Below are 18,429 nucleotides of genomic sequence, written 5' to 3' on the forward strand. Positions count from 1 at the left end.
TTCCATCTGACGTGGCCCATACCTTCTGGCTATGCTCAAAGCTAATAGGATTCTGGAAGAACTTTTTTAAGATTATATCTGAGGTTGTAGATACAAATATCACTCCTTGTCCAAATATTGCTATATTTGGAGTTCCCCTAAACTACTCTGAATTTAGTAAAGAGAAATGTAATGTTTTAGCATTTGCATCATTTGCATAACCCTAACCCCTTGCTCGCAGATGTATCCTTTTACACTGGAAGTCACCTAAACCCTTGGGGAAAAAAAAGTCTTGGGAAAATGACTTAATGTCATTCCTTAAACTAGAAAAGATCAAATTTTCTCTTAGAGGGTCGACTAGAAAAGTCTTCACTACATGGCAGCCTCTCCTCTCATATTTTGATAAGGTAGCTACAACCCATATATATATATACATAGATATACACACATTGTATACACACATCATATATATATATATATATATATATATATATATATATATATATATATATATATGTATGTGTATGTATATGTATAAAAATATATGGGTGTATGTACACAATATATGTGTGTATGTATGTGGGAATTTTTTTTGTGATATCAAAACCCATATAGGTTTTGTCTTAAGGGGAGGGGTGTTGGGGCCTCTGCCGTTTTTGGGTTTGCAGTGTGTGTCGTCCCCAGGATGCAACTATGTGCGAGTGCCCGTCCCCGATTGGTCCCCTGCCTAGAAGCCTGGAGATCCCGGATTGGTGCGGCGTCTGCTCCCTACTGCCAACCAGAGGAGCCCAATTGCCGTGATCCCGTGACTTTCTCTATTTAACCGGCAGTCATCGGAGCGAAGTGGTGGCTCATGTTGTGTGTGTCTGAGCTCGCCTCATTTGTAACAGGGAGAAGCGCTGGTGTTACGTTGTGTTCAGTGCATGTGATTCATGGAGGTTTGTTTGCTTGTTGCGGGGACAGGGCAGACTTTAGCAGGGGAAAACAAAGAAAAACACTGTGTTACACTCTGACTTTCTGTATCCCACATTAGGTTAGGGGTGCTGTTCCAATGTATATTTTGGTTTTTAGGGAGCAGTATAATAGTGAGGTTTTCCTTTGTCGTTTTTTTTTGTTAATCTAGGCTCCAGGCTAGAGAGTTCTCCTTTTGTTCTATTTATTTATTGATTTGAGCAGCATCCAGTCGCCCTTTGTTCCCGTTAATACCTCACCTCCTTTTGTTGATTAAAGCAATTTGAAATGATCATTAATAAATATCTTTGTTTAACCGTTAAACATCTGTTTTTAATGTTACTTCCTCCTACCCCTTTAACCTGGTCGTAACAAAAGTGTCTTTGGCTTTGAAAGAGCACCTGGTCGTCTGCTGTGAGACATTTCTACTCCAGAGCAAGACGGTGTATTTATTGTCCACTGGTGAAGTTGTGCAGGGAACAGTTTTGTGTGTCTGAAAACCTCACAGCTCATACATGAGCAGGCTTCACAAAATGTTTCAGCACTGAGTATTCTTGCAGATTTTGCTCAGCAACTCGAGGTAAAATTCAGTCTTGTGGAGAATTTAGTCTTAGAACAAAAGCAAGCCATGATATTGATGTGCATGCTGTAATGCATGAAGATATTAACAGTCACCACCATTCATTCTGCCATTGTTATTGCACAGTCGGATAGAAACTGTTTTTAAGTCTGTTTGTTCTTGATTTGATTGTCCTGTATTGCCTGCCTGATGGCAACAGTTCAAACAACTTTTACAATGGTCTGTGCTCTTTTAGCACAGCGAGCACTGTGAAGGTCATCCAGTGAGGGGAGGGGGCAACCGACTATCCTCTGTGCTGTGTTGATGACCCGTTGCAAGGCCTTTTTCTGGGCTACTGTGCAGCTGCTAAACCACACACATAGACAGTATGTTAAGATGGATTCTATGGAGCACCTGTAGAAGGATACCAGCAGTCTCTGTGTGATGTCATTTCTCATGAGGACCCTCAGGAAGTGCAGTCTCTGTTGGGCCTTTTTAAGCACCTTCATGCTGTTTACATGCCAGGTTAGGCCTTCCTCGATGTGAACCCCCAGGAAGTCCGACACCTGCTCCACCCGATCCCGTTGATGGTGAGTGGTGCGATGTCAGTCTTTTTCCTCCTGTAATCAATCAACAGCTCCTTGGTCTTTGCTGTATTGAGGAGAAGGTTATTCTCCCTGTACCACACTGCTAGATGTTCAACCTCATCTCTGTCGGCAGACTCATCTGCTCCAGAGATGAGCCCCACCACCGTAGTGTCGTCCGCTAACTTCACTATGATGTTGTTGTTGTGGTGGGTGGAGGTGCAGTCGTGCGTGTAGAGAGTGTACAGCAAGGGGCTCAACACGCAGCCCTGCAGGGAGCCGGTGCTGAGGCTGAGTGATGGCCCAGCCTCACCCTCTGGGTGCGACAAGTGAGGAAGCTGTAAATCCAAATACAGGTGGGGTGTGGAATGCCTAGGTCCATCAGTTTGTGAGGAAGGATGGTGTTGAAAGCAGAGCTATAGTCCACAAAGAGCATCCGTACGTAGCTCCCCTACTGCTCTAGGTGGGACAGTGCAGCATGGAGGGACGTAGCGACGGCGTCCTCTGTGGATCTATTTGCCCTGTATGCAAACTGGTGTGGGTCCAGGCTTTTTGGCAGGAGTGATGTGACCCCGCACCAGCTTTTCAAAGCATTTCATCACCACTGGGGTGAGAGCGACTGGCCGGTAGTCGTTGAGGCAGGAGATATGAGGTTTCTTAGGCAGGGGGACGATGATGGAGGACTTCAGGCATGATGGGATGGTGGACTCGGCCAGGGACTGGTTGAAAATCCTCATGAAGACTCCAGCCAGCTGATCCGCACAGTCCTATATAACACGCCTGGAGACACCATCGGGCCAAGCAGCCTTCCTCGGGTCCACGGGCCACAGTGTGCGCCTCACCTCATGTTCCCTGAGGGTGAAGTTGCTGTGGACCATGGGATGTGGTGTTGCTGCCTTGGGTGGTTCCACCTCAAAGCGGGCAAAGAAGGTGTTCAGCTCCTCTGCCAGCGATGCCTCACCCTCAGTAGCTCTCAAGGTGGATCTGTAGTTGGTGAGCTGTTGGACTAACTGCCACACCTTCCTGTTGTTACTTTCCAGGTTAGCCTCAATCCTCCGCCGATAATCCAACTTGGCCCCTTTGATGCCTCTCTTCAGGTCAGCCCGGGCCGCAGAGTAAAGGGCCTGGTCACCAGACCTAAAGGCGGTGTTCCTCTCCCTCAGCAGCCGCTGGACCTCCCGGGTCATCCAGGGCTTCTGGTTGGGGTAGACCTGAATCAGTTTTTTTACGGTAACAGTGTCTATGCAGTATCATATGTAACACAGTACACTTTCTGTAAACATCTCCAGGTCTTGATGTGAAAACACATCCCAGTTGGTTCTGTCGAAGCAGTCCTGCAGCTGGTGAGGGGCTCCATCAGGCCAGGTTGTTATAGTTTTTGTGATAGTGGGTCTACTTTTCCTGAGGGGAGCATATGCAGGAATTAGCAGCAGAGACAAATGGTCAGACTGACCCAGGTGAGGTAGTGGTTTAGCCCTGTAGCCAAGCTTGAAGTTAGAGTAGACCTTGTCCAGAGTTTTATCTCCTCTAGTTGTGCATTTAACATGTTGAATCATTGAATGAACATGATTGAAGTCCCCTGCTATGATGTGTACAGTGTAAGGATATTTGCTCTGCTGGCTGCTAATGGTGCTATGCAAATGACTGCTAGCTGCTTTAGCATTTGCGTCTGGTGGTATGTAAACAACGGTTGTCATGACGACAGAAAACTCTCTAGGGAGGTAAATAGGTCTGCATAGACACATGCTCCAAAGCATGTGTCTACAGACACATACTCCAAGTCCGGGGAGCAGCGGCTGTCTACAGTTACTGTGTTTGTACACCAGCTGCCAGCCCTGCAGCCCCACTTTTGCCTCCTCTCTCTGCGCTGCCTTCGCCTCCTCCCGGCGGGGATTGTAATCCATGGAGAGCCGGGGCGCCGTGCTATATCCTCCGGTATCTTGTGTGTGTTGAGAAACTCGGGTGTGATACTTTGTTCTTAACAAACTCCAAACTTAAGGAGATTGTGCCGGCCGTAGATGTTGTTCATCTGACAAAAAACACTCAGGACACATATAAACACAAATCTAAAAAGCCATAGATGACACCAACCGAAAGAACACCGAGCCGCAGCAACGGTGTGCGCCGCCATCTTGTTCCATGAGTGGACTGCACTCTTGGATTTAAAGCACACTTATGAATGCATCCAGTATTTTCAATTCAATTCAATTTTATTTGTATAGCGCCAAATAATAAGATACATTATCTCAAGGCACTCATAGACAACATCAAAGAGAGCAGAGAACCCCAACAGTTCACACAATGAGCAAACACTAGGCATCAGTGGAGAGAAAAAACTCCCTCTTAACAGAAGAAAAAATCTCTGACAGAACCAGGCTCAGAGAGAGAGGTGGAGGACAGAAAGGGGGGAGAGAAGGGACAAGAGGGAGATGAGGTAGAGACAGAAGAGAGAGAGAGACCAGGAGCAGATACACAACAACTGTATCAGGTTACAAGTTTATACAGTTAATGATATCGACTTTTAATTATATCACAATAATAATGGTGATGATAAGCGTAGCCTCCAAAACTGGATCTTGGTCCCGCAACCTGCATGATGAGAATACAGAGAGAGAGAGGGAAGGAAGGAAAGATCACCACACTACCCTGACCTCATACATTGTTTCGTTAATGATACACAAAACTAATTAATTCATTATTTATTTATTCATTTTGTATTATTTATTACATTTCCCCAACTACCTCAATTAATTTCGGATTGGATGGATTATCGATCACTATACAAGATGAGATCTGAATTTGCTTTTGATTCTGTGATTTTTTTATTTTTTCACTTTGGTAATCCAAACTTGTTTCCTTTTATACAACAAAAGATGTTAAAATAATTTGGATATTGAAGCCTTGACAATTGTTAAACTTTTAAAAGACATGGTTTTATAATTGAATAAAAAGTTTGTTACCGTAATGTTGTATTCACATTTTTGAACGAACCGAAAAAGAGGTGTCTTAACCAGTTTTAAGTTGACAAGTAGTCATTTTCATTTGCATGAGTTTTTAAGTTCATTACAATTCAATATTTTAAGTATGCTGTCCCTTTGTTATATATTGTTTGTACATGATTGTAATAAGTAAGATTTACTTAATTTAATTAAGTAGGCGGTAAGTAATACTTCTAAATAAATGTATGTATTATTTGTAAAGTAAAATTTATATTTTAAGTTAACTGAAAGTAACTTTTTAAGTTCTAGGTTACTAAAATTAATACCACTACTTCAAAAATTTTAGGTAATCAGTTGCCACAAAAATGTTGAATATTCTGAACTTGTTCGGTTTTACAGTGTATATACACATATATAATATTGCTTATTCTACTAAGGTCTATGTTTTCATACCTTATATTTGTCTAATTTAATACTGCTTATTCTATATCCTTTTCACTTGTTGACATCTGAAACCTTTGCCACTGTAACAATGCACATTTCCCTAGTGTGGGATCAATCTAATCTAATCTAATCTAATGTAATATGATGTTTTTAACTGGTGTGTCGTTTCTCTGCCTTTCTCTGAAACAATTCTGCCAAACTTCACGCTTTTTCATCATCAAACTTTATCTTCATAATTTTAATGATTAATTTTAAAGGGATACTATAGGCTTTTTATTATTATTATCATTATTATTATTAGTAGTATTGTTATTATTATTATTATTATTATTATTATTATTATTATTATTATCAGTATTATTATTAATATTATTGCTGTATGAGGTTTTGGCACATAATCTGTGCCCCCCCAACATATGGTAGGTGCTAGGTCACAAACCAAATTCCCTTTTCGCTTGGCTATGAGCTGCCCAGGCATCATCCTCTTGTTTGTTTAAATTAAAAACAACTATTCAGTGTAGAGCAAAACGACAGAAGAGACAGATATGGACTTGTACTTTTTTCCCTTCACATTAAAACATATGTTTCATTTACACAGCTTTTTCCTTTCATTTCCCTGCTGTGAGTCTTTGATGTAATAGAATTCAGGTTATTGTTAAAAAGTAGCAGTTTCATCTGAACACATGTAAAAAAATTGTCTGCTGACCATCTGTTCCTAAAGCTACATCACCATCTAGAGGACACACACCTGCAACTGTATTCTCTTTTTTTGTTGTTTTTTTCCAGTAAAAAAAACAAATGCTGAAGTTTTGTTTTTCTTATATGTGTGATTGGTGTGAGCATCTTACAACACTGTCATTCACCAGTGATTTTTTTCTATGCACAAAGTATCAAAAAACATAGCTCTTTAACTTAATTATAAAAATATGTGTGTGTGTAGAGCCAATGGTGCGAAGCTACCATCTGTGGGATTATGACTGAATGCCTCTAATTTAGAGGCTCTAATTCAGAATCCCGCCTAGACGTAACGATACCGTGTGTCCTATCAATACTTTTCATTAGAAAGTCAATATTCTGAGTATTGTGGCCATCACTCTGCTCTCAGATATTAGTTGTGTTGAAGGACTTTGAAATGTAGTTACTGTAAGAACCTTGTTGGAGAACACAATAAGAATGAAGGACTATGTTGAAGTTTGAACAGTAGAGGGCGTCATTGCACCTGTCAGCCTGCAGCATGAAGAAGAGCACAAGCAGCTCACATTCACACTTGTATTTGTTTCATATTGTCTCCCATGTATGAGATCTTTTTATAGCAAATAATAGCATACTAAGAGCTCATTAGTCCACACCAGTGATTTTATTTCTGATGAGTCTGTGTAGATCCTCATTCATCCAGGTCACACTGGGTTGGTATCAACTGGACTGGAAAACATCAGGTCCAGTTGTAACCTGAGGAAACACTTTTTAAAGACAACTAACCATCATGACCCAATTTAAAATAGAAATCATGACCATGTGTGCATTTTTTCTTACTATTTATAATAATATATAATACCAGACATTTTGTTTGTTAAACGACAACTTAATTTTATGTGTGTGTCATTCTGGGATTTACAAGGAAACATCTTATTTATGACTAAACTGCTTTAATTATCAATAATAAAAAAAGCAGATAATCAATTACCATTTACTTATAAATGTTGTTAGTTATGCTAACTTAGCATACTGTGTAAAAAAAATTCTTTCCTGGAGCTACTGTACAGTAGACTTCAAGTCAAAGTTGTGCCAGCTGTTAATTTATGCTGTTTTATTCTTTTCTTACTGTTGGTTTCTTATTATTATAATATTGCAAAATATATGGAGGGGAATCCTGGTTGTATTCTGTTTTTTCATTGATTCTGATTAAATTAAAATCAATTAATGACATGAATAAATGAAAAAGACAACACTATTTTCTCTTCTCCAAGACAAGTAAGTAGTAAATAAAAGGGAGGGCAAAGGATTTTTTTCTTAATTCATTATAAATAGATTAAATAAAGATGTAAATAAAGAATATGGTACATTAAAGACAAATGTCCATCATCTAAAATACTACTTGAATCCACTTTATTTCCCTCCGACACGCCATGAACGCATCACCAGGAACGTCTTCCGGCTACGTCATCACGCACGCAGACGCACACAGACGCAGTTCGTTGGTCCAATCGGGTGAAGCGTGTGAGGCTCAGGAAAGAAGCCGATGATATGGCAGCTTCGAGAGTGACCAGGTGGAACTGGCTTTGTTCACGCGACCAAAACACGAACACGCTGTGAGTGAGCGAGCGAGCGACGGTGTCCGCGCTGCTGCTGCTGTTCCCGCTCGAAATGATTTACCTCATTCTCGTTTCCGTGTTCTCCGGAGCTGCCGTGACGTTGTTATTACAGTTCCTGTTCATTTACCGGAGGAGCCCGGAGCCTGTCGGCAGGACGGTGCAGTACGTCAAAGTAGTGCCTGAAAACACGCTGAAGGATTACTTTAACAGTCAGCATGTCGATGCTGGACAGCAGCAGCAGCAGCAGCAGCTGGAGAGCGCAGCAGCAGCAGCAGCAGCAAAGCCGCATGAGGCGGCCTCAGCGCGGCAGCAGCAGCAGCAGCAGCAGGAGGCGGCGGCTGTCAGCGGCGGCAGCCCCAAACAAGCGCCGCCACCTCCTCCTCCTCCTCCTTACAGCGACTCCAGTGATGCGACCAAACCCGAAACGTGCAATTTCCTCAACGCTATATTCCTCTTCCTGTTCAGAGAGCTGCGGGACACTCCTGTGGTCAGACACTGGCTCACCAAGAAGATAAAGGTGGAGTTTGAGGAGCTGCTGCAGACCAAGACCGCAGGTCGCCTCCTGGAGGGACTGAGCCTCCGGGACATTTCCCTGGGAAACTCTCTGCCCGTGTTCAAGAGCGCCACGCTGATGAAGCCGGTGCACGTGAACGAGGACGGCATGCCCGAGGAGCTCAACTTCGAGGTGGACATCGAGTACAATGGCGGCTTCCACCTCGCCATCGACGTGGAGCTGGTGTTCGGCAAGTCCGCCTACCTGTTCGTGAAGATGCGGCGCGTGGTGGGCAGACTGAGGCTGCAGTTCACGCGCATGCCCTTCTCCCACTGGTCCTTCTCCTTCCTGGACGACCCACTGGTGGACTTTGAGGTCAAGTCTCAGTTTGAAGGCAGACCGCTGCCACAGCTCACCTCCATCATAGTCAACCAGCTGAAGCGGGTCATCAAGAAGAAACACACCTTACCCAACTATAAGATCAGGTGAGTCAACAACAACAACAACAACAACACCTGAGCAGTCATGGTTAGAAATACAAACCATTTACTTCAAACTCAGACAGCCCTATGTTTAACACTAGCCTTACCTACTCTTGAGTGATGAGGAAACTCTTCCTCCTAAATCATCCTCTCACACACACACCTGAGTCAGAACACTGTGGTACTGAGTCTAGTTAGCTACTGTCCAAACATGGAGTAACACTGTTACTGTGGTCTAATGGAATCAGCTGTTTGGAGGGGCCCCCTGCTCAGTTTGGGGCCCGAGGCCATTGGATACTTTGCTTACCCTGTTGCAGCACACCTGCTGTTGTCTCGTATCACTGAAGGAAGAACCATCCTCCTAAACTAACCTACAGTCTGTGTTTAGTTTACAGCAGCACGTGTGATACTCCAACGAACGGTTATTTTCATCATGGATTCATCTGTCGATGATGTTTGTCAAACTCAGAAGTGATGGTGTTCTCAAATGTCTTGTTTTGTCCTCAAACCAAAGTGATTCGGTTTGAATGATTTCTTTGTTTTATGGAGCAAAGAAACCACAAAATATTCACATATTCACAAACACTGATTCATTGATTGTCAAAATAGTTCATAATCAATGTAATAATCGATGCAGCCAGAGTTAAATATGAGGAAAATGCTTCAGTGAATTTTCCTCATATTTGCTGCTCCTCCTGAATCATTTCCTCATTCCTCCAGCAGTTAAGAAGAAGCCTTTGACTCTGTGTATTTCCAAGTTTCTGTGTAAACGTGTGAGGGAATGGTCACTGGTATTGGTTGGTGCTGAATGTACCCTGCCTGGGACACACCTGCTGTCCACGTTACACTGGCATTTTCATTTTACACTCCCTCAGAATAGAGAAGTTTGAAAAGGCTGCTGTCTTTGAAATGACTCTCAGTTTCACTGCAGAGGAGACAACCTTCTTGCTGTTGACATCAACACACATGATATCGAGTGCTTAACAAATGTGAGGTTTAAGCCACAGCTGCACTAAATTAACAAAACATCATGTCAAATTAGAATTATTTACTAACTTTCCTGAACAGAAAAGTGAATTTTAGTGATTGATTGATTAGTGACTTCTCAGAGAAGAAGCTCAGTGACCCGCTTCACATTTGGGTTTAAAACGGTGAATTCACTTTATTTGACAAATAGAGCTGCAACTAACCATTGTTTTCATAATCGATGAATCTGTCAATTATTTTCTCGATTAATCGTTTGGTCCATAAAATATTAGAAAACCTTAAAAAATGTTGATCGGTGTTCATCAAACCTGGAAATGATGATGTTCTCAAATGTCTTGTTTTGTCCACAAACCAAAATGATTCACTTTTAATGTTTTCTTTGTTATCAGAGCAAAGAAATGAAGAAAATATTCACATTTAAGAAACTGAAACAATCAGAAATCTTTTTTTAATCATGGAAAAAGCAAAACTGATTAACATTTTTAGTTTACATTTTAGTTTTGAAAACAAGATTTTGAAAGATTATGTATGTTTAGGTTATTTATTTATTTATTCACATTACTGTCATTATTATTATTATAATTATAATAATATTCCATGTGCTGATATATCTGGGGTGCTTGGGCTAATTACAGATCTAATTTAAATACAGTTTCCCTGTGTCCAACTGCAAAGGTTATTTAGTCTCTTCTGTAAATAAATTATACATTTTCTTCATTGCACAAAATAAATGAATATAAATAAATTCAGCAATATCATTTGATATCTATATATATCATGATTAGGGACTTTTATTACTTCCGATACGATACCGATATTGATCCGATACGATATCAACACGAATCATACATACTTGAATTACTTGTAGTATGCAATGTTATAATAGGCTTGATCAAGTGATATTACTTAAACAGAGAACAATAGTATGAGAAAAACTGACCCATTTATTATTAACCAATGGTTACATCAATTTTAACCTTCAGCATAAGAATATCGGATTTTTTTCCATGATAATTTCATACAGTCTATGGTTCATTTCATCAGGAGGAAAGTACCAAGTGCTCATGGGGGTGTTTTCATAGCAGCCGTGTTTCACAGGTAACAGCGTGTCTTCAGAGAACACCCCCCTTGTTTTCATTATTTTGGATTAGCCCAACCCTCACAGGTTGAGTGACTCGTCCCGCAGGTAAACCTGGAGCCCGGGGACCAGCCCCGCAGACGTACTTAGCTCCGTGTGTGGAGCTTCAGGACACATTTAAAACACACAAAGCTCTTGTCATGGCTGCTTTTTGGGGTATAATTAAAAAACGGAGGCTGTTGAAAGTCGACAGGTGGCGCTGGTTTATGAAATAATGTTGTTTCAGCAGCTCGCCTCAGGATGAGCTAGCGTGGTGCTAACGGCTAGCTCGCACTCGCTGTGTGGCTTCGTAGCCTTTGATTTCAGAGGTTAATGGAAAATGTTTAACTTCTGAAATATCAGTAGCACACACACACTGTTGTTGTGATCATGTGATCTACATACATCCAACACACAGAGCCCACGTGATCACAACAGGCGCTGCTGGATAGAAGTGCTGGAGTGGAATGGACTGTTGTATTGGAGGCAGTCCGATATAATCCCATACTTGTTTCTTGGCTGATATCAGATCAGGACATCCCAAATCATGATGAAAATCAAATCATTATTTCTGTCAAGCTTAAAAGTAAAACTGGGCGTTCTCTCAATTTTAGGCTGGATTCCCATATATGAGATATGTGGATATAAAGCTGCACACAGGATGTTTCTGTGGACTCACAGTGACCATACACTGTAAATGAAATCTAGTCTACTGTTTATGATCTTAACATTCACATTCTATTATTTCCTAAGCTTTTTAATGTTAAATGAAGGATATTTACGTGTGTTAGCCGTCAAATTCTGCTATAACACAAATCGTAAGTCTTAAAATGAAAGAAGTGTTATTAAGTGACTTAACTGAAATATAATGTATTGTTTAATCAATAATATACTATACTACTAATAATAATACTGTTATTATGTAGTATGGATGTGGCCCGAGTCAGAGCAGTCGATGAGATTGTGGCAGTCTTTGTTTGGCTTTGCTGTGAATTGACTTTATGCCGATCGATAACGGAGATAATTTTTAGTTACAGAGACACTAACTGAGTCGCTGTCAAGCAGGTGAAAGTGTTTTGCAGTAAGAGTAAAAACATATTTGGCAAATAACAATAAATAATTCAACACTAAACAAAGCCATGTAATTGAAGTAATTTTAAACTTGTATTGTTGTCTCTGTAAAACACAGCTTATTAAGAACCACAGGAAGGTCTTTGTGTCGGTCAGTGTGTGTGAGCGAGGATAAGGACCAGGCTCATGAATTATTAGCAGCTAACATAAGTGTCATGGCAGTTAAAGATGGTCAGTTTTTTGGTTAGTTACTCTGAGGATCTCTGAGGACATCTGAGGATCTCTGAGGACCTCTTGCCCAGGATGGCTGAAGATGACACTGGACAGTCACTCTGTTGACATTTCAACATTGAATTTTATTATTGAATATCTCTGTTTTATGAGTATGTATCTACATCCCACAGACTCAGTTGCCATGGAAATGGTCCTTTTTTGGCTTAATTGTCATGACAACTAAGCAAACTCCTAAAGACCGTGAGATACAGTTAAAAAGATCATAATAATGTGTTTATTTTAAACTCTGACAAATAAAATCCAAGAAGTATGTATACACCTGCTATAAACCATTATTAGAGTCAGGTTTACTCTTTAAATGGCTGTGGGTTCACTCAGTGTTAGAGAAAATTATAACATTAAATAACTATGCAGACATGTTTTCCTCAGTGCAGTTTGAGCAACAATAGTAAAGCTGTACAAATAATAATAAGAAAGGTTTCTTGAAGCTGCTCCTCTAATCTGAACACGCCACATATCCTGCATTACTTACTCTGACGCTGCTGGAGTGAAGAATATTTGACAAATAAGGATAAAGTGGTAGAAAATGGATGGAACAGCATTTTCCTTATTACACACTCCATAATTCTTGAAAACTAAATGCGGCTTGAGAAAGCAACAAGCAAATATTCTCCACATGTACTTTTTGTTGCATTTCGTAAACTTTTCATTTCCCCTTTTTGTGGTAAATGTGTTGTTTCAGCTTTATTATGGTCTGCTGGTCAACGTCTGCCAAACTCTGGTGAACAAGCTCCCGACAAAAACAGCCTTTCACAGTTTGACTAATGGCCTCATGTCATGTAAGCTAGCTTTCTTTCTTTCTTTCTTTCTTTCTTTCTCTCTCTCTCTCTCTCTCTCTCTCTCTCTCTCTCTCTGCCTACCTACTTACACACTACCCACAGAACAGTTGATCTCTCTCTCTCTCTCTCTCTCTCTCTCTCTCTCTCTCTCTCTGCCTACCTACTTACACACTACCCACAGAACAGTTGAACACTATGATGTAATGATTAGGGGGTTTTCAGTTTGAACGTGTTCACATGTTGTAGCATTTGTACACAGGCATAGACATTAAAGTAACTGAATATAGTCAAAATGATATATTATTTGGTATTTGTACACAAAAAACAACTAAATACTATGGGATGGTCATTTAGTATATAACCACTTTAAACATGCTAACCTCCAGTTAGAAACTCACAAGATGCATTCAAAGACCCTGGGACGCTTTGGTCATTTCTGCAGAATCTACAGCATGTTGAGTTTAGAGGAGCAGCTTCAAGATGCTTTCAAGAAATTCTGTAAATTCCATCACCTCTGCAAACACACGTGAAGCCCACTCACTAAATGCTTGCTGCTGCTGTCGCCGCTGCCTTGTGATCGTAGATGCACCGTAAATTACTACAAGTAGTTATCAGAGTGGAAATATTTGACTGTAGGTGGACATCAATTAATCAGTGGCCGACAGTCTGACGATGTGAGATGAGATGATGTAATGACAAGAAGCCTGAGAGGATGAAAGCTGAACTGTGGGATTTGCTGAATGACACATATGGTAGTTCTGTGGAGGGCTGGAACCTCAGCACACTGGAGGTAATCCCGGCATTAGAGCATCTTTACTTCATTCATCATTCCAGCTTCCTGTTTTCATTCTTTTCTACATCCTGATGTTGTTGGTATACCCCAACGCGCGTCGTGCCCACCAACACCAACAAAGTGGTTCCAGCAAGATGTGAGAACACGGTGGAACAGCAGATTGTTACTTGGATGTGGGGAGTGCATCGAGAAACGATCCAGGCTGCGTTGGATATGGAGAGCCGGCTTGGAGACAGTGTCTGCTCCAGATGAGGAGCATGCACCCTCTGTCTGATGTGTTCATGAGATCCTCCTAAATATTGTCATAGTTTCTTAATTGATTTATTCTTTGAAGCATGAATATTAATCTATACAATTGCAATGCATTGACTTTAGTGATGTAAGTCCACACAGTCCCAGCCATAACAACAAAAGACTATGGGTCTGTAATCATGAAGTGCTTAGAGTAATCAGTCTCCCCATGGTGAGAGGGGTGGAAACTGTTACCACCATCAGGTATCTGGGCACCCACATCTCCGCAGACCACTCCAGGACTTACAACATCAAGACTCTGGTAAAGAAGGCTCAGCCACGGCTTCATTTTCTGCAGATCCTCAGCTGTTGCTGGCCTTCTATCACTCCTCTGTCCACAGTTGAGGACAGGAAGGTGGCGCAGAGGGTCGGCAGCCCACCCTGGAACACACATCCACATCCTGCTGCCATCACAGGGGACCCTTCACACACCGGTCCACCCTCTGTTTGACCTGTTGTCTTCTGGAAGGCACTTCAGGTCAATCAAGTCCCACATCACCAGACTGACTAAAGGCCCTGGTATACTTCTGCACAGATGCCATGCTGCGTGTTGCCATCCAATCCAAATCAGTTCATCAAGCTATGTGTGCGAAAGTCAATAAAGTAGCTTTTATTACATTACTGAGTGGTCAGGTAGTGCAACAATAAAATAGTGTGAAGGGAGAAGTTAACTTTGAGTGCTCACTGTTGTGTCACGGTTTTCAATATTTACATTTTCATAATTGTGTTGATGATCTGGACAGAGTCATGTCTTTATTGTGCTCTGTACAAGTCCGGTACTGCCATGCAGGACAGGTGACAATGCACCACAATCAAAGGGGGGAGTGCTCGTCATTGCATTTTCATGATTGTGCTGACAGAGCCATGACAGGTCATTATGGGCTGGCCAGCACACATGCCTGTATTAGCACATACATTCTCTTTTAACCACACGGCTTGCTCATCCTTCCCCAGCGTCTGCGCTGTCTCCCCCCATGAGTTCCAACACCGAAAGGCGTCCTTGTACTCCTGGGGGGTCAGCCGTACAGGTGGAGGTACCTCCATCCATAGCATCGTTTCCTTGGCGACGACTCCTTCTGTTGTTGAAATGTCTGTTCTATTCTATTTAGATGATAAAAACCTCATGCCAAACAACCCCTCTCACTGCAGTATAAATAGTAATCTTGGAGTTGGACACAGCATACCGCTTTAGACCATTTAAATAGTTAATCTGTGTTCCTGATGGTATGGCTGGAGGACGTGCATGCATGTGATTTTTTGTTTTAGTCTGACACTGGTGCTTAGTTTTGCAATTTGCGCCTCAAAGAAATAGAAAAGGGGATTTGTGAAATGAATGTAAGAATGAGATGATAAAATGTAAAGTACAAAGTTTATATCTAAGGACAGTTAGAAATGTAATGTCCTGCTTCTTTTTCCATAAAATGTCGGTTTTTCCACTGGTAAGCTTTTAGCATGTGACCTACAGTATATCTCTGAGTGTCTCCATGTCTTCAAGAACTCTGTAAAGCCAAAGCAAAACTATTTTAGTTTCCGCTGAGCTTATTATCCCCTTATTGATCAATATAACTTTTGTAAATCCTCGAGCCAGCAGTGAAGACAAACCAGGATCTCTTGTGTAAAGAAAAATGGCCAATGATGACATGAACATTGAGTCTATAAAACAAGGGATACTAGTCATATACTAGTCATGAGTCCTTTATTATCAGCAGTGTATGGAGTAGGGGATTGAGTCTGTTTTTTTGATTGTATCAGGGTTTTAGTCACACGAAAACAGCATTTTGGTAAAAATTAAACGCACATTTTTGACAACGCTTCCAAAAGTGGGAAAATGTCAAAATGCTGCCCTTGTGTTTTCACGTAGGCAATCAATACACTATTTGGGAAAACAATGACATCATAATCCCGCCTCTTTTGTGCTGCCATTGACTGTCCCGTCTTTCTTCTTGTTGTCGTTGTATCCTCCTTGTGTTTGGTTGTTTTATGATAACTTTTATTTTCTTTACTTAGTCACCATTTTGGGCCTAAAAGTACAACATTGTCCGATGTGATGACCAACAATCCATTTCCCCACTGAGCCCAGAGCCATTAACTCACAGTGTTATCTCCACTTACACCTTACACTTGGTTTTAGTTTATCTTGACAGGAAGTCCTCCAGACCAAAAGGATGTTGAGGTCACCACCTTTCCTCCCGTTGCAACTCAATAACCTGACCTGCACATGAAATAACTCTGAACATGCAGGAAGCCATTTTTATTGATTTGGCTTTAATGTTGTTTATATTCTGACAGCAGTCATTGATCTCTCTGTCTTTGGGCTGTGATTGTAAATCCAGATGAAATTTATCAGAACCCTACAACACTTCACCCAACAAAGAAGCAGCCCTGTCTGTGCATGAGCCTTTATTTCATTTCCATATGTGTTGGAGGCTTCAGCTGAAGGCTGCTGGCAACAATAACTTTCTCTTTTATTAAACAACGATTTTTGACATTTGTTGACACAAAATTTTGTTGTCAACCTGTTCAATTACAACTCCGCATCTGACAGACCACAGTTAAATAACTGCAGTACCCTACAGGATGTGCTGGGGGCGGTAGGCCCATTTCTCCCATTGTGACAACAACAAAGAAGAATGAGTGGAAAAAAAGGTCACATGCATGTTATCCTGCTTATTACATGGAATAAAAATGACAGACCAGTAAATGTAACACAATCAACCCAGTCATGTTAACTAATGTGCTTTGAATGACCTGATTAATTACATTCAAAAGAAATAATCATGACTAATCAGAAACAATAAGATTCTTTGATTACCAAAATCATGTTAGCTGCAGCCCCACCAGCAGTTCAATGTGCACATGGAACTCAAACCTGTCTCTGAAGATGGCATACCATCGTGACCGCAGTCAGGCCTTCGACCAGGACACAGGTACCTGTGTGAGGCTGAAAGTAGCATCAGTTCCATCAGGACAGAGGAAGACTTGCCCTAAACAATTCCACTTATTTAGAGCAGCAGGAGCCTCGGGCCAACAATGGTAACATCAGCTTAAAATAGCGAAACATGGGTGTGTTACATCACAATCACACTGGCTCACAGAGCAACACACCCAACAGTAGAAGCTTTTATAATTTGGCCGGACTTCGACTTACATTCCTCACATGTGTCAGATCAGATCTTCTAAAGCTGGTGGACAGGTTTTTCCAAACCTCAGTGACTCTTAGTTTGCCACAGTTACATGTCGAGTGTTTCTGTCACAGCTGTGCACAGGCTTCAGGAACAATCACCTTCATTAAGGTCTGGAACTTGGTCGGTGCTGATGTTTGGCTCAAATGACCTGTTTGTGAGAGAGTTCCTTCTTTTATTTTTTCGTTTAATGGAGTATATGTTTGGTTCAGAAACTGTCCCGAACCTAAAACCTCCAAAGTGAATCATGTTTTCATGATTACATACATACTGAAAATAAAAGCTTTAATCATAAAAAAGGAAATCATGTGTCAGCCAGCATCAACATTTATGGAGATATAATCACGGATCAGTGTGACAATGCTGTGAAACTCCCACTGATCACATGACGTGAACAGAGGAGGCTGTCACATCCTGAGCTCAAGAACAGGCCTCATTCAGCCTCAAACCAGATCTTAACAGGGTCATTGTCAGCATGGACTGCTGGGTTCTTAGCAACTTACCAAAAGACTCACCTTTTAAAAGATTATATTTGCTGCTCAAGTACAAACAATGTGTTGATGTTTCCTCTCTTTTGTCTGTCTCTGTCTGTCTGTCTCTCTCTCTCTCTCTCTGTCTGTCTGTGTCTCTCTCTCTCTCTCTCTCTCCCTCTCCAGATATAAGCCCTTCTTCCCGTTCCAAGTGCAGCCACCCCTGGGCTCGTCGTGTGATGTGGACCTGTCAGTGCAGGAGAGCATGCTGGTGGAGGGCCAACTCAGAGTCACACTCATTGAATGTAGCAGGTGAAACATTGAAAATGCTTTTAATACAAGGCTTTTGAAATGTTGTTTTGTCTAGGGATGTCCTGATCTGATATTGATATCGGATATCGGTCGGATATCGGTCGGATATCGGTCGGATATCGGTCAGATATCAGCCAAAAAACGAGTATGGGATTATATCGGACTGCTTCTAAAATCTCAGATACAACAGTCCATTCCGCTCCAGCTCTTCTATCCAGCAGCGTCCGTTGTGATCACGTGGGCTCAGCGTGTTGGATGCATGTAGATTACATGATCACAACAGTGTGTGCGTGTGTGCTACTGCTATTTCAGAGGTTAAACATTTTTCTTTAACCTCTGAAATCAGAGGCTATGAAGCCGCACTGCAAGTGTGTGCTAGCCGTTAGCGCC

At 41.5% G+C, this 18,429-nt stretch overlaps 1 protein-coding gene across 1 annotated transcript; it reads left to right on the forward strand.

The window, feature by feature from the left end:
* Positions 1-7,376: 7,376 nt before the first annotated feature.
* On the forward strand, positions 7,377-18,125 carry LOC131473606 (PDZ domain-containing protein 8-like). The gene is made up of 2 exons (XM_058650903.1): positions 7,377-8,746; positions 17,914-18,125. Exons 1-2 carry the CDS (start codon positions 7,821-7,823, stop codon positions 18,041-18,043), a joined length of 1,056 nt encoding a protein of 351 aa, XP_058506886.1. The 5' UTR covers positions 7,377-7,820; the 3' UTR covers positions 18,044-18,125.
* Positions 18,126-18,429: the final 304 nt, after the last annotated feature.

The sequence above is a fragment of the Solea solea genome, chromosome 15 (genome assembly GCF_958295425.1).
Source record: "Solea solea chromosome 15, fSolSol10.1, whole genome shotgun sequence".
NCBI classification, from domain to species: domain Eukaryota; kingdom Metazoa; phylum Chordata; class Actinopteri; order Pleuronectiformes; family Soleidae; genus Solea; species Solea solea.

Bases quoted from the DNA above. Each gene is read 5' to 3' on its own strand.
- LOC131473606 (XM_058650903.1), top strand. From the start codon at position 7,821: ATGATTTACCTCATTCTCGTTTCCGTGTTCTCCGGAGCTGCCGTGACG. The intron at 8,747-17,913 runs GTGAGTCAACAA...CTCCCTCTCCAG, and splicing joins TTACCCAACTATAAGATCAG to ATATAAGCCCTTCTTCCCGT.